At 52.6% G+C, this 18,250-nt stretch overlaps 1 protein-coding gene and 1 pseudogene across 4 annotated transcripts in view; one reads left to right on the top strand and one right to left on the bottom strand.

The window, feature by feature from the left end:
- Nucleotides 1-18,250, bottom strand: part of MROH1 (maestro heat like repeat family member 1) — a 131,704-nt gene that overhangs the window by 87,056 nt on the left and 26,398 nt on the right. For all 4 annotated transcript variants that reach the window (XM_064384717.1, XM_012473282.3, XM_064384718.1 and 1 more), the window contains 3 exons: nucleotides 9,491-9,622; nucleotides 8,773-8,935; nucleotides 8,563-8,661 (listed from right to left, as the gene is read on the bottom strand). In XM_064384717.1, the coding sequence (XP_064240787.1) occupies nucleotides 8,563-8,661; nucleotides 8,773-8,935; nucleotides 9,491-9,622 (394 nt within the window). The remainder of the gene's footprint in view (nucleotides 1-8,562; nucleotides 8,662-8,772; nucleotides 8,936-9,490; nucleotides 9,623-18,250) is intronic.
- Nucleotides 15,999-16,456, top strand: LOC105731506 (small ribosomal subunit protein uS13-like; annotated as a pseudogene).

Raw genomic sequence — 18,250 nt, 5'->3', positions numbered from 1 at the left:
ATTCCCAACACCTATGTCTGCAGCCTGCAAGACGCCCTCCCTAGTACACCAGCCAAGCACAGAACTCCAGGACTATACAGAGGGAAAAGGTGTCCCTCCAAATTCATGGACTTATTGGAAATAAGGTCTTTGCAGATGTGACTTTTTTTTTTTTGGAGACAGAGTCTCAATCTGCCACCCAGGCTGGAGTGCAGTGGCTCGATCTCAGCTCACTGCAACCTTTGCCTCCCGGGTTCAAGAGATTTTTCTGCCTCAGCCTCTCAACTAGCCGGGACTACAGGTACGTACCACCATGCCTGGCTAATTTTATGTTTTTACTAGACACAGGGTTTCACCATGTTGGCCAGGCTGGTCTCAAACTGCTGACCTCAAGTGATCTGCCCACCTTGGCCTCCCGAAGTGCTGGGATTACAGGCGTGAGCCACGGTGCCCAGCCAGATGTGACTGTTAAAATGAGGTCATAGCAAAGTAGGGTGGGCCATAACTCCAACATGACAGCATCCTTACAAGAAGAGACACAGGCCGGGCGCGGTGGCTCACGCCTGTAATCCCAGCACTTTGGGAGGCTGAGGCGGGTGGATCACGAGGTCAGATGATCGAGACCATCCTGGCAACATGGTAAAACCCTGTCTTTTTAAAAAAGAAAAATTTATTGGGGAAAAAAAAAAAAGAGACACAGAGGCAGGGGGAAGATGGCCATGTGACACGGAGGCACAGACGGGGTGGCTGCCTCAGGCCAAGGACGCCCAGAATCTATGGCCCCACCAGAAGCTGGGGAGGCCTGAAATGAATGATCTCTCTGGGTCCCCAAGAAGGAACCAATCCTGCCAACATCTTGAGTTCAGACTTCTGGCCTCCTAAACTGCGAGAAAATACATTTCTGTTATTTGAAGCCACCCGATTTGCACTTGGTGCTCTGTCACCAAAGGAAACTGGTGCAAGTACCACCCTCCTCCCAAAAATGCCCTCTGGCCACAGGTTCCTGCCAACTCCAGTCTGCCAGAGACAAGAAGAGCAGCACCACACCCACCCACCCTCACAGACAGACTTGTGAAACACATTGTGCCGAAGGCTGCCGTGGCGGGCACAGTGTGGGCAGGAAGAGCCACAGGGAGACGATGGCCAGGGTGGAGGGGCACCGGGATACCAGGGTCAGCGTGAGGCCCTCCCACAGGTGGGCAGCTCCTGACAGCCCACCGGTGCCTATGGATGAGACCTGTGGACGTGACTCAGCTATGGCCTTGGGCCAACTGTGCGGGCAGAGCTGGCAGCAGGCAGAGGCCTGGGCAGGTGGCCGCCTGGGCTTCGAGTCGCATGGACATATGGGTGGAGAGTCAGAAAACACTGGCCATGGGGCCTGGAGCCCAGGACATGGGCCTAACGTAGGTGCAGATGTGTGAGTGGTCAGTGGGCCTGCGCCCTAGGTGAAGGGGAAACAGGGGCACAGGGAGAGAAAACTGAGGCCAGCACCTGCAGCCCTGCCAAGGACCAGGTGGAGAGGCGGAAACTGGAGGAGGAGACACAAAGGGACCCTGAGCTCCAGGGCAAAGTCTAGAGGTTCTGAGAGGACACGGCCGCCACACGGGGAGGGGGCTGCACAAGGCAGAAGACCGAGGGGTGCTGCTGGGACCGCCTCGGCTGCCCCACTCTCTCCAGAGTGGTTGCTGACTGCCATTCCCAGCAGCACTGCTGCAGGCCCTGCTCCAGTGTACAATCTAATCTTGGTATTTTCAGACAATTACTTTTAATTTTCTCCAAACTGCTTAACGTGAGATGATACTTCTTTGAAACTAGTGGGCTGATCGCCTCTCTCTGTGTGTGATGGCTGCTGTGTAGTTCCGGCCTTTTCTCCCCCCATTTTTCTGAGCTGTAGTCTCCCCTTCTGATTTCATAGCAGTTCTTCCCACATCTGCTTTAAAGAGCAGCTCAGAGGTACAGGCCAGACTGCCCAGGCCTAGTCCTGGCTCTCCCACTCCCCAGCTGCATGGCCTGGGACGAGTTACTCAGCCACTCGGTGCCTCAGTTTCCTCACCTATAAGATGAGGCAGTGACTAGGTACAGTGGCTCATGCCTGTAATCCCTGCACTTTGGAGGCCGAGACGGGTGGATCACTTGAGGCCAACAGGGTAAAACCCCGTCTCTCCTAAAATACAAAAAGTTAGCTGGGCATGGTGGCAGGGGCCTGTAATCCCAGCTACTCGGGAGGCTGAGGCAGGAGAGTCACTTAAACCCCGGAGGGGGACGTTGCAGTGAGCTGAGATCGCGCCACTAAACTCCAGCCTGGGCAACAGTGGAGACGGTGAGAGACTCCGTCTAAATAAAAAAAGAAATGGGGCAGTGGTAGCACCTGACCCAGGGCTGCTGTGATGCATGCAACCCCCGGGGCTGATGCAGATGTGGTGCAGAGGGCCAGGTCGGGATGTATGCGCCAGTTCCCACTGGCCTTAGGCCCTGTCCACTGCTGCTCCCAGGGCCATGGCTGAGCCTGTCCACTTCTATAAAATAGAGAAAAGTTTTTGTAGTATCTTCTTTGGTAATTCTTTTTCTTGTTGATGTTCACCTATAGTTCTGTGTATTTTTTCAGATCTTCTGATGAGCAAATGTCTTTAATTTGCCATGTCAAACTTGTTAATCTTTCCTTGGTGATTTATACTTTTTGTATCTCACTTTAAACCCAGCCTGTAAGAACCAAAGGGTGAAGGTGCTCCCGACAGTCCTGCAAGGCTTGCCGGCCCCTGGCTCCATGCTTGGGCAACCATCTCACACCCTTTTCTTGCCACAAACCCCTCATCACAATGGGCTAACAACCTCACCGAAGAGGACCCTGAGATCACTGGAACCCACACCTATGCTCTGTGATTCCCACACCCCCCACCTGGCTCCCGTGTAGCCAGTGGTCCCCAGAAAGCCTCCCTCTGGCACCGACCCTGCAGCAGGGTCCTGTCCCAACCCTGCAAGAGCAAAGGCCCTGAGAAGCGTCATCCAGACAAAACATCTCCAGCTGCACCCTCATCCCTTCACGAGGCCACTGGCTGCCTTCTAGCCCTGCCTTCAGAGCCACCAGCACCCCCAGGAGCTAACCCAATGGTCGACTCAGGCCCTGTGGGACTCTCATTAGAAGCTCACCAGAATCTGTGATGACAGATTAGCAGAGGAGCTGGTGCCTTTGAGTCTAGTACAGGAATGCAGATCTTTAGCTGCCGAGCCTCCAACAGCATCCTGCTAAACGCTGCTCACTGCTAATAATTTGTGAGAATGTGCTGGGATTTTTATATAAACAATTTTATTAAGTGAAGACCAAAAACCTTTGGTTTCTTCCATTCCTTATTTGTCTGGATGGTTGATTGTAGGGTTTTTTTGTTTTTGTTTTTTTCGAGAGAGCGTTTCAGTCTATCACTCAGGCTGGAGTGTAGGGACACGATCTTAGCTCACTGCAGCCTCAACCTTCTGGGCTCAAGTGATCCTCCCACCTCAGCCTCCCAAGTAGCTAGGAATACAAGTGTGTGCCACTGTACCTGGCTAATTTTATGTTATTTTTTAGAGACAGAGGTCTCACCATGACACCCAGATTGGTTTCAAACTCCTGGGCTCAAGCGATCCAACCACCTCGGCCTCCCAAAGTGCTGGAATTACAGGTGTGGGCCACCATGCCCGGCCTGAATTTTTAGTAAGAATCAACAAGGGCGGTGGCCTTGTGGTTTTCCTTCTTATGCTGATCTGTGTGAGGGTCCAGCCTCCCAATGTGGAGGTGGCCTCTCACTCCGGGGGTGACCCCCCTCTCAGAACACATCTAGCCCCTGTGCCAGGCAATGTGGATTTTGTTCTATGGTCAGCAATCACAGCGAGGTACGCAAGGTGATAGGAATCTGCTTTGCTCCAAGTTCTGGGGTATGAAGGGTCACCATACCCCAACAAAGGCACCCGAAACCATCTCAGACTCGGGTCCAGCAGCAGGGGCATGGAGGAGGGCAGACTCTGAGTGACAATGGCCCTAGGTCTCTTTTGTGGTGATGCTCAGGTTATAAAAAGAATTTGGGGCTGGGCGCAGTGGCTCAAGCCTGCAATCCCAGCATTTTGGGAGGCTGAGGCGAGCAGATCACCTTAGTTCAGGAGTTTGAGACCAGCCTGACCAACATGGTGAAATTCCGTCTCTACTGAAAATACAAAAATTAGCCAGGCATGGTGGTGGGTACCTGTAATCCCAGCTACTTGGGAGGCTGAGGCAGGAGAATCACTTGAATCTGGGAGGCAGAGGTTGCAGTGAGCTGAGATCACGCCACTGCACTCCAGCCTGGGCGACAGAGACTCTGTCTCAAAGAAAAGAAAAAAAAAAAGAATTTCGAAACTGTCCTTTTTGCTTCATTTCCCCTGAGGACTGGGAGAGCCCACCGTGGAGCCCGAGAAGGACTGCCCAGGGACTGGCGCTCTCCCGGAGCACTCATTGCCTGGCTTTCAGAGGTGGCTGCACTGGGCACGCGGTACCTTGATGGTTCTTGCTGGCCCCCTGCAGTCCCTGCGCTGCCCCTCACTGTTTGAGCACCATCCCTCATCCTCCCTTCCAAGGTCCCCGCACCTCCCCTCACCGTCCCCCCGACTGTCCCCGTGCTGTCCCCACGCTGTCCCCACTTCTATTCACCTCCCCTTTACCACTTGGCTTGTTTCTCCCTTTTGTCTTGATTAGGCAACAGCTTAACTATTTAATTCACTTTTTTCAAAGAACTAGGTATAAAACATGTTTTGCCAACTGCTATTTTCTAATGCACTAATTTCTGTGTTTTCTGCCTTGCTCGGGTCTGGGCAGGTGAGAAGACGAGCACAGCAACGATAAAAATCGCGACGGCCCGACACACACGGTGAGGCGGGCGGGCCCCAGAGGCCAGAAAGGGTCCGGTGGCACAGCGTCGGGATTCCAGCGGAAGCAGCAGTCAGGCCCACCCCTCTCTTTAATGGGAATGGTTATAACTTTGTTTCTAGACTGTATCTGGTTCTCTTTTCACACTGGTCTGTCCTCACAGGACCCTGCCGTCTCTCGCTTTCACCTCTTTATCCTGCTATTTCTGTCCTCTATCTCATCAATCCAATTTCGTTACTTTCTGCTCTAACGCTCCTTTTGTTTATGCTGATGTGTATGTTTTGTGTTGTAACTGACACTGCTGGCCCTGGGCCCATGGAGAGCTGCTGGCCCCACACCAGAGCTCAGACCCTGCGCTCCAGGGGAGCAGTGCTTCCACAGCCATGCCCCCAGGCCAGAGCCACCGCCATGCAGCCTGACTGGGCACCAACAGAGTAGGGCACTTCAACCCAGCCCATTTACTAGGCTAATGACTCAGCTTAAGGGCTCCCCAGTCCAACAGAAAGAATAACCTCGAACCCTACGACTACATGAGGACAAACCATGGTTACAAATTCTCAGGAGAGGGGATTTAAAGGAAATTCTAAACAAAACACACTACCTCCCAGGGCGCAAAGTGGAAGGTTCCTCAGCAATCACTTTTGCTGAGGAGGGGCCTTGGAGGGTCTCATATAGGTGGGCTCTGGCCCAATGCAAAGAAAGGCCTTGTCTCCCATGTGGAATCAAGGCAGGCGGGTGCCCGGGGCCACTGGAGACCTCTAACCCTCACTTCTCTTAGTCTCCGTGTCCCTAGGTTTCTACTGATTGGTCAAGCCGAGGTCAGAAGTTGACCTCAGATTGGTGAGGTCAACTCGTCAGCATTCCAGGTATTCTGTAGTGGGAGTGTTTTTCAGGGTAACAGACCACCATATTGCCAGAAGCAGAAAGCCTACCCTATTGTGTTATTAGGTTGTGATTTTTTTTTTTTTTAAGACAGAGTCTCGCTCTGTCACCAGGCTGGAGTGAAGTGGCTTGATCTTAGTTCACTGCAGCCTCCACCTCCCAGGCTCAAGCAATCCTCTTGCCTCAGCCTCCCAAGGAGCTGGGACTACAGGCATGTGCTACCATGCCTGGCAAATATTTTAAAATATTTTTTGTAAAGATGGAGTCTTACCATGTTGCCCAGGCTGGTCTCAAACTCCTGGGCTCAAGTGATCCTCCCACCTTTGCCTCCCAAAGTACTAGGATTACAGGCATGAGCCACCATACCCAGCTGGTTTTTATTTTTTTGTTTCAGACACAGTCTCATTCTGTCACACGGGCTGGAGTACAGTGGCGCAATCTTGGCTCACTGCAGCCTCTACCTCCCAGGCTCACCCAATCCCTCTGTTTCAGCCAGAGTAGCAGGGACTACAGGCATGCACCAGCAGGCCCGGCTAATTTTTTGCTATTTTTAGTAGAGATGGGGATTCGCTATGTTGGTCAGACCGGTCTTGCCCTCAAGTGATCTGCCTGCCTCGGCCTCCCGAAGTGCTGGGACTGCAGGCGTGAGGCGCTGCACCCAGCCACTGTGGCTTGCTTTTGAGTCACCTCTTTCTAGCGTGCCTCTGACTGCAATGCAGCCTTCAGGGTTCAGCCTGCTAGTTCGTTCTTCTCTTTCTCTCCTACTTTCCATATTTTTGAATTTTTCCTCTATTTTCTGGAAATTTCCACAACTCTCTCTTCCAATGTTTATATTATTTTTTCATTTCTATTATGCCACCTTTAATTCACAGAAGGTCAATTTTATTTTCTGAATGTGGCTTCTTCACGGTGACACCTCTTGTCCCACGAATGCGTGGTTTCCACCGATTTCCCTGAGAATATTAATCAGGGATTTTCTTTCTCTGTTATTTTCTTCTCCGTGAACCGCCTACATCCCCAATCAGTCTCTTTCTTTCGCTGCTGCCTTTCCTACTGGAGGGGTTCCTCGGCTGGGAGGAATTACTGGCTGCCTGCCCTGCTGGACACTGTGGCCAGGCCAGCCACGCCCCTACCACTGGGAGCCTTCCCCGAGGCTCCTCACCTCCTAGCTGCAGTGCCCTGAGGGCACTCCTGTCCTTGACACAGTGCCTGTCCCGGCTGGACCTGAGCCTTCTGCAGTGGACACAGGCCTGCTACCCCCCACCACTAGGTCTCACCCGGTTGCTATGGGCTTTGCTGGCCCCAGGCTGCTCCAGCCAGCAGGACCACCACCCCCTCCAGATGCATACAGGGAACGTTCCATTTGTGGTAGGGAGCACATGTCCCACATGAGGAGGCCCCAAAGAATCCCCACTGGCTGAACCCACGTGTTTGACACAGAAAATGCCAACACGGTAGGACCTGGAGTAGCTGCAGGTCTCCTATGAAGGTAAGCAAGAGGTGTTCAGAACTGCAAGTCAGTTTCTGCTTAGAGCCTCAGCAGTTGAAGGTATCAAGGCCATGTACTTCCAGAGGAGACACAGAGACACAGGGCTCAGCAGGCGCCCCAGCTGCCCCGTCCTCAAGTCTCTGCCCTGTAGCCTGGACAGCTCGTTCTGTGTTCCGGGTACTTTAGCTGAGTCCACATCCACACCCACTTCCACTCTGTTCCTTCACACCTGGCTCAGCGTGCAGCTGCCCCCATCCTGTCACCAATCCCATTTTTAGCTAAAACTGGCCGCAAGGTTACCATACCATCCCTTCTACCCAAGGGGCTCTGCCCTCACCCACAGGTGAGAAAGAGTCTGTGAAGGAGTACCCCAATGATGAAAGCATCCATCAAAGAGGAGGGCCAGGAGAGATGGAGCGAGTGCAGGGGCCAGGGGCAGGGTGGTGGAGCCCTGTGATCAGAACCATGAGCAGAGCAGGCGGGCCCAAATGCTCCAAACCAACCCTTCTGCCAACAGAGCCCAGCCCAGCTCTGTAACCACACCCTCCATGCTCAGAAAACATGCCCTGCCCAGGCCCTACCAGGCCCCTCCCCAGTCACCGGGCCCTCCTACACCGGCTGCCTCCCTGGCCTGGAATCAACAAACCCCTGCCCCGCCCCCCCAGGGCTGGGTCTTTACAAGAGGCGGGTCCTCCCAACCATCTACCAGGGCTGGCCGTCTTCTGGACACAGGACACAGGGAACAGGAGGCCGTGGGCTGAGGGCACTAAGGGCACCTCAGGATCTCCAATCTCTACACCCCCTTCCAGCAGGAATGTCCTCCAATCCCACCAACCACGCCCCACTCTCAGGGGCAGCTGAAACCAAGGTCCAGGCCCATGACATGCCTGTGGTCCCCTGCCAGGCACACAAAGGGTTGTGGGCATTGCTGCCAGGAAAAGGACTCCTGGGAGAGGGTGGGGGTGAATGAATGTGCCCCCATCCTCTGGATCCTTAGATGCCCAGGGAGTGGCCACTTTTCTAGCCTGGAATGGGGAAGAAAAGAGAAAGTCATGGCTTTGAGGAAATCTCTTCCTGCCCCCCAGCCATGTCCAGGCCTCAGTGGACCCACAGTGTAAGGCGGGAGGGCTCCCCAGGAGCAGAAACAAACAAGGGACAGAGGTTGTGCAGCCCCACATGGGTCCCTCCAGCCAGCAGCCTCAGCCAGGGGGCCCCTCCTTCTAACAGCCCCCCTTCCTGCAGCCTAAAGGGCCCACCTGCCCCCCCAAATCAAGCATGCTTGCACAAAGCCCCCGACAAGTGGGCACTTCAGACAGAAGGTGACAAGGTTGCCTCTTACCAGAGCAGAACGCCATGCGCACCGTGTCCTGCTTGGCCATGCCCAGCACAGGCAGCAGGGAGCTCAGGACGGATGGCAGGAAGGGAACTACGCCGAAAGCTGTGAGAGAGGACACTGTCAGCGGCCTCTGCCAGGCCTTCCAGTTGCCCCGTGCTCCTCCCATGGGCGCCCTGGGCCCCTCCAGCTGGGGGCAGGCTGCGCATCACCTACCGTTGGCCACTGAGAGGCTGGCGAGTGTGTGCAGCACGGCGCAGTGTGGCGGGGCCCCGGGATGCAGCCTGTGCAGCAGCTCCTCCATCACCTTGCCGATGAACTGCCTTCCCACGGCCACCAGGACGCCACTCGCTGCCTGCTGCCAGTCCCCGACCAGGTCCTGAACCAAAAACACCAGCAGGTAGAACCTCTCCCTGAAATCTCCCAAAAGGCGAGACCAAGACGTTCTGCCCTCAGTCGCTGCCAGCCTCGGACAAGCACACAGTTTTCAGTGTCCCCAGAAAGTGCGGGTCAGAGAAGGGGGCGGGCACAGCCTTTCTTGACTGCTGCCAAGAGACCCGACACACACAGGAGAAGCAGAGCCCTGGTGAGAGGGGGCTGTGCTCAGTGCCCCGAGAGAGTTAGGCCCAGCAGAGCCCTGCACCAACCCCAACGCCAGGCACAGCCCTAGGCCCCGGCCGCACGCACACCACTGCCCTGCGTGTGCTGAGTTCCGGCAACTTGCTCTCTGCTTCAGTTGCTGCCTCTGAAAATCACAGGGGACTATCCCCCGCCCTTGCAGGGTGGTGCATGGGACCAAGGGGCATCTGCCATCCCAAGGCAGCCAAACACCACACACCCTACACTCTCAAGGCTGCTGGGTAGAAAGGCCAAGAAACAGCTTCCCTTCCCAAGCCAGGACTGAGTCTGCGAGGCCAGAGGGCCTGCTGCATACCTTCATCTTGGTCATCTCGCTGGAGGCCAGGAGGATGATGGTGCTGGCTGTGTCCTTGTCCAGCTCACTGGCACGACTGCTCAGGACCCTCTCCATGGCCCTGAGGACTGCCGCTCGGTATGGGTGCGCCAGCTGCGGAGAGACGCCATCCAGGACAGTTCCAGGTGAGCCCTGCGCGCAGACGCTCTGAGTGCCTGTCGCCATCTCGAGACAAGACAGCACAAATCTCTCTGCCTCAAGTGGAGGAGGGGAGGGGCGTACCTGACCACTTGTCATGCCCTAAGAGCCGACCTGCAAGCCGCATACTCTCACCCCATCTCCAGAAGGGTGGACGGTTATCCTGTGCCAGACAACCAACACGCAGAGGGCAAGGTGGGGGGGCTTCTCTCCTCCAGGGGCGGCCAGTAGGGTCTCCCAGTCACAAGATGCTCCCAGCACCCTTCTGCCTCCTTGCCCCACCCTGCCCTGTCAGAGGAGGACATCCTCCTGTCTGCAGCTCAGCAGCCCTGGCCTCAGTCTACTGCTGCTAGGCTAGTGCTTGCCTCCAATGGCCCCTCCCCAAGGCTGCTTAAGGAATAGCACCGCCCACCGCCCCACCTTCTGCCACACCCCCAGGCCACCTCCGCCTCCCTGGTTAACCCTCCGCAGAGTCCAGCCACCTGCCTTCGTCCTCCCCATTGACAGCTCTCCTGTCAGTCACCACCTCTGTAAATCCAACAAGCACGCACCATTCTTGCCTCAACTGGGGACACTCCAAGGACTTGGACTGGCTGCACTAACCACAAAGCTGGGGCCCACAGAGGCACACAGCAGAGTAGGCCACTGCCCAACCCAGGAAAAGACCCTGGGGCGCCCGGCCACCCTGTGGTGACAGCCCCTCCCCAATGATGCACCCACCACAGCCCCTCCCTCCACCATGCTGACAGCAGCGTGCACCAGCAGCATGGCACCGGGAAGGGCAGACACAGGGCGGCCCGGTGGCCCACAGGCACTGCCATCCATTCCCAAATGGCTATAAAGAAATACCTGAGGTCGGGCACAGAGGAGACCAGCCTGGCCAACACGGTGAAACCCTGTCTCTACAAAAAAAAAAAAAAAAAAAAAAATATATATATATATATATATATATATATATACAGGCCGGGAACAGTGGCTCACACCTGTAATCCTAGCACTTTGGGAGGTCGAGGCAGGTCGATCATGAGGTCAGGAGTTCAAGACCAGCCTGGCCAATATGGTCAAACTCCATCTCTACCAAAAATACAAAAGTTAGCAGGGCATCGTGGCAGGTGCCTGTGGTCCCAGCTACTCAAGAGGATGAAGCAGAAGAATCTCTTAAACTTGGGAGGCGGAAGTTGCAGTGAGGAGAAATCGCACCACTGCACTCCAGCCTGGGCAACAGAGCAAGACTCTGTCTCACACACACACACACAAAGGAGCATGGCTGAAGAGGCCTCAGGAAAACACAGTCATGGTTGAGGATGAAGGGGAAGCAGGCACAACTCACATGGCCTGGGCGGCAGGGAGAGAGTGAAGGAGGATGTGCCACACACTTTCAAACAACCAGACCTCCTGAGAATTCTATCAGAGAACAGCACCGAAGTGGAGAGTTGCCCGCAGGATCCGATCCCCTCCCTGCAGGCCCCACCTGCAGCACTGGGGATTATATCTCAACCTGAGATTTAGGTAGGGACACTGACAGTCACAGAGTCTGCCCTCCCCTCACTCCCTCTGACAGCTACGGCAGCCAGGGCAGGTGGGCTTGGGCCCACACGGGAGAAGTGGTACCCGCTCAGTGAAGACTGCCACATAGGACATTGTAAGGAGATTGTGACAAGGTCGTTTGGAGAGAAACAACAGGACGAAGGCTTGCGAGCTTTGTGAAAGTCTTGGTTTTGTTCAGAAACTATTGGAATGAAGTTGACACCCAGTCACTTAACAGACATGCACCTGGCTCTGGCACACAGCTGTGTAGGTGACGGGGCAGCGCCAGGCAGTTCCCAGGCCCACATACACTCGCCACACGTGGCTGTGGCACACGAGTTCTGAATGACGCAACTGTCTCAAACACTGAGAGTCCCAGCATCAGTAGCAGCAGACAGGCTTGCTCACCGCTGCTCTGCGGAACGAGTTACAGACAATCATGGTTTATCCCCAGGCCCACAAGTGGGAGTGATTTTTGTTTCTGAAAATAGCCAGTGTAGGTCACAAGCCTCAGCATGGAACACTAAGTTCATGGGGAACCTGCCAGTTCTCCAGAGAAAGAGCTTCAGCTGGGGTTGATTTTCAGCGTTAGATTTCCCAACCTCGGGTGTTGGTGCCGCCGTGAGGTAAGAGCCAGTCTGGTGGGGGATCCGTCTCACTTTGCCAGCCACTCTGCCCACTGGCTACACAAGACTCCCTTTTCTTTAAGGCTTCTGTAGGCAGAATGTATTTAAATTCTCTATTAGAGAATAATTTCTTTTTTTTTTCTAAGTCAGCATCTCACTCCATCACCCAGGCTAGAGTGCAGTTGTGCGATCATAGCTTACTGCACCTTGAACTCGTGGGCTCAAGAGATCCTCCTGCCGCAATCTCTCAAGTAGCTGGGACTACAGGGACGCACCACCACACTTAGCTATTTTTTTTTTTTTTTTTTTTTTTTTACCAAATATAAATGAAATCTATGATGAATTTTTTTTTTTTTTTTTTGAGATGGAGTCTTGCTCTATCGCCCAGGCTGGAGTGCAATGGCACGATCTCGGCTCACTACAACCTCTGCCTCCCAGGTTCAAGCAATTCTCCTGCCTCAGCCTCCCAAGTAGCTGGGACTACAGGTGCACACCATCTCACCCAGCTAATTTTTGCATTTTTAGTAGAGACATGGGTTTCACCATGTTATCCAGGATGGTCTCAGTCTCCTGATATTGTTATCCGCCTGCCCTGGCCTCCCAAGGTGGTAGGATTATAGGCATGAGCCACCATGCCCAAATTTTCTTTTTGTACATGATCTTGGCTCACTGCAACCTCTGCATCCCAGGTGCAAGTGACTATCATGCCTCAGCCTCCCGAGTACCTGGGAATACACATGTGCACCACCACTCCTGGCTTTTTTTTTTTTTTTTTTTTGTATTTTCAGTAGAGATGAGGTTTTGCGATGTTGGCCAGGCAGGCTGGTCTCGAACTCCTCCTCTCAAGTGATCCAGCTGCCTCAGCCTCCAAGTGCTGGGATAATAGGCATGAGCCACTGCATCATCCAGCCCTGGCTAATTATTATTATTATTTTTGAGACAGAGTGTCATACTCTTGCCCAAGCTGGCGTGCAGTCGCACGATCTCGGCTCATGCCAACCTCTGCCTTCCAGGTTCTAGCGATTGTCCTGCTTCAGCCTCCTCAGTAGCTGGGACTACAGGCAACCACCACCACACCTGGATAATTTTTGTATTTTTAGTACAGACGGAGTTTCACCATGTTGGCCAGGATGGTCTCAATCTCCTGAGCTTGTGATCTACCCACCTTGGCCTCCCAAAGTGCTGGGATTACAGGTGTGAGCCACCACGCCTGGCCTATTTTATTTTTTTTAGAGATGAGGTCTCACTATGTCTCCCAGGCTGGTCACAAACCTCTGGCCTCAAGCAATCCTCTTCTCTCAGGTTCCCAAAGTATTGGGATTCCAGGTGTGCACCCCGGCACCCGGCCTATTGTTTCTGACTTTCATAACCTGGACACTCTTCCCAGGCAGGAGACAATGTGGTCTCTGAGAAGCCCACTGCCACCTGGGACATTGTAGAGCTGAAGCTCTAAGTGGGTAGGTTAGCTGCCAGGGCAGCACAGCTGATACAGTGCAGGATCTGGGGTGAAAAGAATTCAAAATCAGTGTAAATGAGTCTGGCTCTATCTCGTCATCAGCATGGCTGAGTTGGGAGGGCAGCTCGGGTGGCGCACGTGGCATTTACACCCACTGCTGCCATCTCCTCTCTGGCTCTTGCTCTTGGAACACATCTCAAGTTGCATTATGCTCTCATCTTTAGCTACTAATTCTCTTCGCATACATGAGGAAGTTTGAGGGAAATCTTTGCTTTTGTCCTGAGAAAAACAATAAGGAGAAGTGGAGTCTTGGGACTGAGTTCTCCAGGTTCTGTTCACAACTGTGGTATGTCCTTCTGTCACTGTGTCCTGGTGACTGAGTGCTCAGTGCAGAGTGACAGGCTGGCTCAGCAAGTTTGCAATGGGCTATGCAACTGAAATACATAGGAACCCATGAAAAAGGCATAGAAATCTACATCTTACAAAAAATGGATAGGGGCCAGGCGCAGTGGCTGACACCTGTAACCCCAGCAGTTTGGGAGGTCAAGGTAGGAAGATCACTTGAGCCTAGGAGTTCAAGACCAGCCTGGGTAACAGAGCAAGACCCTGTTTCTACAAAAAATAAATAAAACAATTAGCCATGTGTGGTGGTGCGCCTGTGCCTGTGGTCCCAGCTACTTTGGAGGCTGAAGCAGGAGGATCACTTGAGTACGGGGGGTCAAGGCTGCAGTGAGCCAAAACTGCAACACTGCACTCCAGCCTAGGCAACAGAAGGAGTCCATCCCTGAATCAAAAAAATATATATATATATTATGCATTACTTGTGTCCCAAGGTTGGTTTGAATTGTTTGATTTTACGGTATAAGCACCATACTGTGGCCAGGCATGGTGGTTCATGCCTATAATCCCAGCGATAGCGACAGGAGGCAGCCAAATGCCTAGGCAGATAGGAGTGGATCCCTAGAGAAACCCCACCTCCAAGCCAAAGACAGTTTAAAGCCTGAAAGCCAAGCTACAAGTTAAATCCTCAGAGCGGACTAAGAACCTGCCTTCCTGTTTGGCGTGCTTTCCTCTGGCTGATCTCCACCCTTAACCTATTTTACAAATATCTACCCTTTCTAATTGGTTTTCTACACGTCGTGCCCACCTTTGAGTGGTGCCTTTGCTTTTACCTCTTTTGCATACTCACAAACCAATCAGCACACACTCCTCATCCTGGCCTATAAAGACCCCAGACTCAGTTGGTATAGGGGAGATGGCCTAGCTTTGGCAAAGAGACAACGTGACTTTGGGGGAGATGACCTGTCCTTCCCATCCCCTCTCCAGCTCCCCTCTCTACTAAGAGCCATTTTCATTGCTCAATTAAATTCTTGTCTAGCCTCTTCACCCTTCAATGTCCAGTGCCTCTTCATTCTTCTTGGGCATGGTACAAGAGCTCAGGAACCGCCAAATATGGGTACAAGCTATAACACAGGTGAGCTGGGGCACACCAGCGTGGCTGAGCAAGGCCCAGGCGGGGCATCACTGGGGTTTGCAAAGTGACCAAGAAAACGAACCCTACATCACCAGCACTTTGGGAGTCCAAGGCAGGCAGACTGCTTGAGGTCAGGAGTTCGTGACCAACCTGGCCAACATGGCGAAACCCTATCTCTACTAAAAATACAAAAAAGAATTAGCCAGGAATGGTAGCATGTGCCTGTAGTCCCAGCTACTTGGGAGACTGAGGCACAAACACTGCTTGAACCCAGGAGGCAGAGGTTACAGTGACCTGAGATTGCACCACTGCACTCCAGCCTGGGCGACAGAGCGAGACTCTGTCTCAAATAAAAACACAGTATCACACTTTTTACAGCCCTGCCTCCATTCATAGTTGGAAAAGGCCCACTCAGGAAAGTTCTCTGAGAAAAGCGAACACAGTAATAAGCCCCTTTAAATAAAAATACTGTTGATGAAAAAGCTAAACTGTAAAATACTTAACAAGGTTTATTCTGTGCCAGTACGAGTGACCATGGCCCAGGGAACATCTGAAAAATACACCCAAGATGGTCAGGTCAGTTTGGTTTTATACATTTTAGGGGACAGAATTACAGGCAAAGACATAAATCAATACATGGAAGGTATACATTGGTTCAGCCTAGAAAGGTGGGCCATCTCAGGGAATGCTGATAGGGCATAGGTGGATTCAAAGATTTTCTGATCGGCAATTGGTTGAGTTAAACTGGCTGAGCACAGTGGCTCACACCTGTAATCCCAACACTTTGGGAAGCTGAAGCAGGTGGATCACAAGGTCAGGAGTTCGAGACCAGCCTGACCAACATGGTGAACCCCATTTCTACTAAAAATACAAAAATTAGCCAGGTGTGGTGGCACACGCCTGTAATCCCAGCTACTCGGGAGGCTGAGGCAGGAGAATCGCTTGAACCTGGGAGGCAGAGGTCGCAGTATGCCAAGATCCTGCCACTGCACTCCAGCCTGGGTAACAGAGCAAGATTCTATCTCAAAAAAAAAAAGAGAGAGTTAAATTTTGCCTAAGGAGTTGAAGTCAGCAGAAATAAATGCCTGAATTAAAGGCTGCGGTGAAAGTCAAGGTTCTTGTTATGTAGATGAAGCCTCCAGGTAGCAAGCTTCAGAGATAATGGTAAATGTCTCTTTTTAGACCTTAAAGGTGTCAGACTCGCTCTCTTCCACATGAGGCTTACACGCCGCCGTCTGTGCTGCCACCATGTCTCTAGTGATCCCTGAAAAGTTCCAGCATATTTTGCGAGTACTCAACACCAACATTGATGGGTGGCGGAAAATAGCCTTTGCCATCACTGCCATTAAGGGTGTGGGCAGAAGACACGCTCATGTGGTGTTGAGGAAAGCAGACATTGACCTCACCAAGAGGGCAGGAGAACTCACTGAGGATGAGGTGGAACGTGTGATCACCATTATGCAGAATCCACGCCAATATAAGATCCCAGACTGGTTCTTGAACAGACAGAAGGATGGAAAGGATGGAAAGTATAGCCAGGTCCTAGCCAATGGTCTGGACAACAAGCTCCGTGAAGACCTGGAGCGACTGAAGAAGATTCAGGGCCATAGAGGGCTTCGCCACTTCTGGGGCCTCCATGTCCGAGGCCAGCACATCAAGACCACTGGCCGCGTGGCCGCACCGTGGGTGTGTCCAAGAAGAAATAAGTCTGTAGGCCTTGTCTGTTAAATAGCTTATATACTGAAAATAAATAAATAAATAAATAAATAAAGGTGTTAGACTCTTAGTTAAATCTCTTCTGAATCGGAAAAAGACCTGGAAAGGGAAAGAGATTCTCCACAGATATAAATTTCCCCTACAAAATATGGCTTTGCAGGGTCATTTCAAATATGTCAAGAATATATTTTGGGGTAAAATACTTCTATTTCTTTTAGGGTCCACTATCTGTCACGTGATGCTCTGCTGGAGTCCAGTCTGGAATTTGGTATCTTACTGTTATAAGGATCTGTTTTGTCAGAGTTCCAACCTCTGTTTTAACCTAATGTTGGTTGGTAGTCTAAACTCCAAAAGGGAGCAGGTATAATGAGGTGTGTCCAATCTCCCTTTCTGTCATGGCCTGGAATTCAGTTTTTCAGGTTGCTCCCGGGTCCCCTTGGACAAGAGGATGTTAGAGTAGGCAACTAGGCAGACATGAACAGGGCAGGAGAGGCCCCCAACCAGGAATGTCAGGCGGTCATCAGGTGATGGTCAGGCAGTTAAGTGTCTCTCTAAAATAACAATTGGTTGTTGCCAGCATCAGGGAAAGACAGTCTCACAATAGACAGAAAACACCTAAAGCTTCTGCACAGGGGAGATAAGAAAAAGCAGAAAGCAAGCGCCTAAGGCTGATGATCAGCAGCTTCCCGGTAGGATCTCAGGAGTTGGGTGAATGGGCTCCAGCAGGCACACCAAGGTAAAACGGTGGTGTTTAACCAGTATACGGCCTTCCTCTAGAAACATTCGGCTGGTGAGGGAAGAATGCCTCAAGTGAACATGTGCACAACTGCGCACAAAAACTCAAAAGGCACTTCCGGTAGCGGAACACATGCAGGTGCCTGGAGGTGACTCCTGGGAGGGCCTGGGAGCTCCGTGCCCCCACCTTTCCCCCACTTCCAGCCCCAGGCGTCTCCTCCACCTGCTGTGCATCCACACTTTCATCACAGCCTGTGTAATAAACCCGCTCCTACAATCCACCAAACCTGAGGAAGGGGTTGTGGGAACCCTGATTCATTGCAGGTCGGTCAGAAGCACAGGCCACACACCTGAAGCTTGCGATTGGCATCGGAAGCAGGACCATCGTGTGGAACTGAGCCTTCCACCTGACCTCCAGGAAGATGGTCCCCAAACTGAATTAAGGACACCCAGCCGGTGTCCACTGCACAACTGACTGCTGTTTGCTATCTCCCCACATTTGGTCACAGACATCTGTGTTGATTGTTGCGTGGTGTGAGAACAGAGGAAACAATGTGAGTTTGAGTTTTTCCACTCACAGAATTTGAAAATCCAGTTTTACTGTTTTTGCTTCTCTTCCCCAAATCCCATCCCTCCCCATGGCCTGATGGCTCCTGAGGAGTCTGTGTATCCTGTGCTGGACCCTGGCTGACGTGCACAAGACTGGATGTGTCTAAAACCATGAGGCCCAGCACCCCTCAGCGGCACAGACCGCATGCTACCAAGTCATGGGCCTCCGCATTCATAAAAACAGAACCACAAACACAAAGGCCAGACAGGAGGTTTCTCCAGGAGGTTTTTCAATCGCTTGAAACCTGTAAAGTCCCAGGTGTACCCCAGGATGCTGGGCTGACGTCTGAGGCCTGGAGGGGGATGTGGCATCACTCTTCCCCAGTACATCTTTCTGGAGAGACACTCGGTGGGCTCTGAAACACGCATGCTATCTAAGCAAGACACAGCCAAGTGAGGTGCAGCTGCAATGAGACCCACAAACAAACGGCAGCAACTGG

Source organism: Aotus nancymaae, unplaced genomic scaffold (assembly GCF_030222135.1).
Source record: "Aotus nancymaae isolate 86718 unplaced genomic scaffold, 86718_ANA_hifiasm-v0.15.2.pri h1tg000036l, whole genome shotgun sequence".
Classification (NCBI taxonomy): Eukaryota; Metazoa; Chordata; class Mammalia; order Primates; family Aotidae; genus Aotus; species Aotus nancymaae.
Note: the sequence above shows the minus strand (reverse complement) of the source record. Positions and strands in the feature narration are given on the sequence as shown.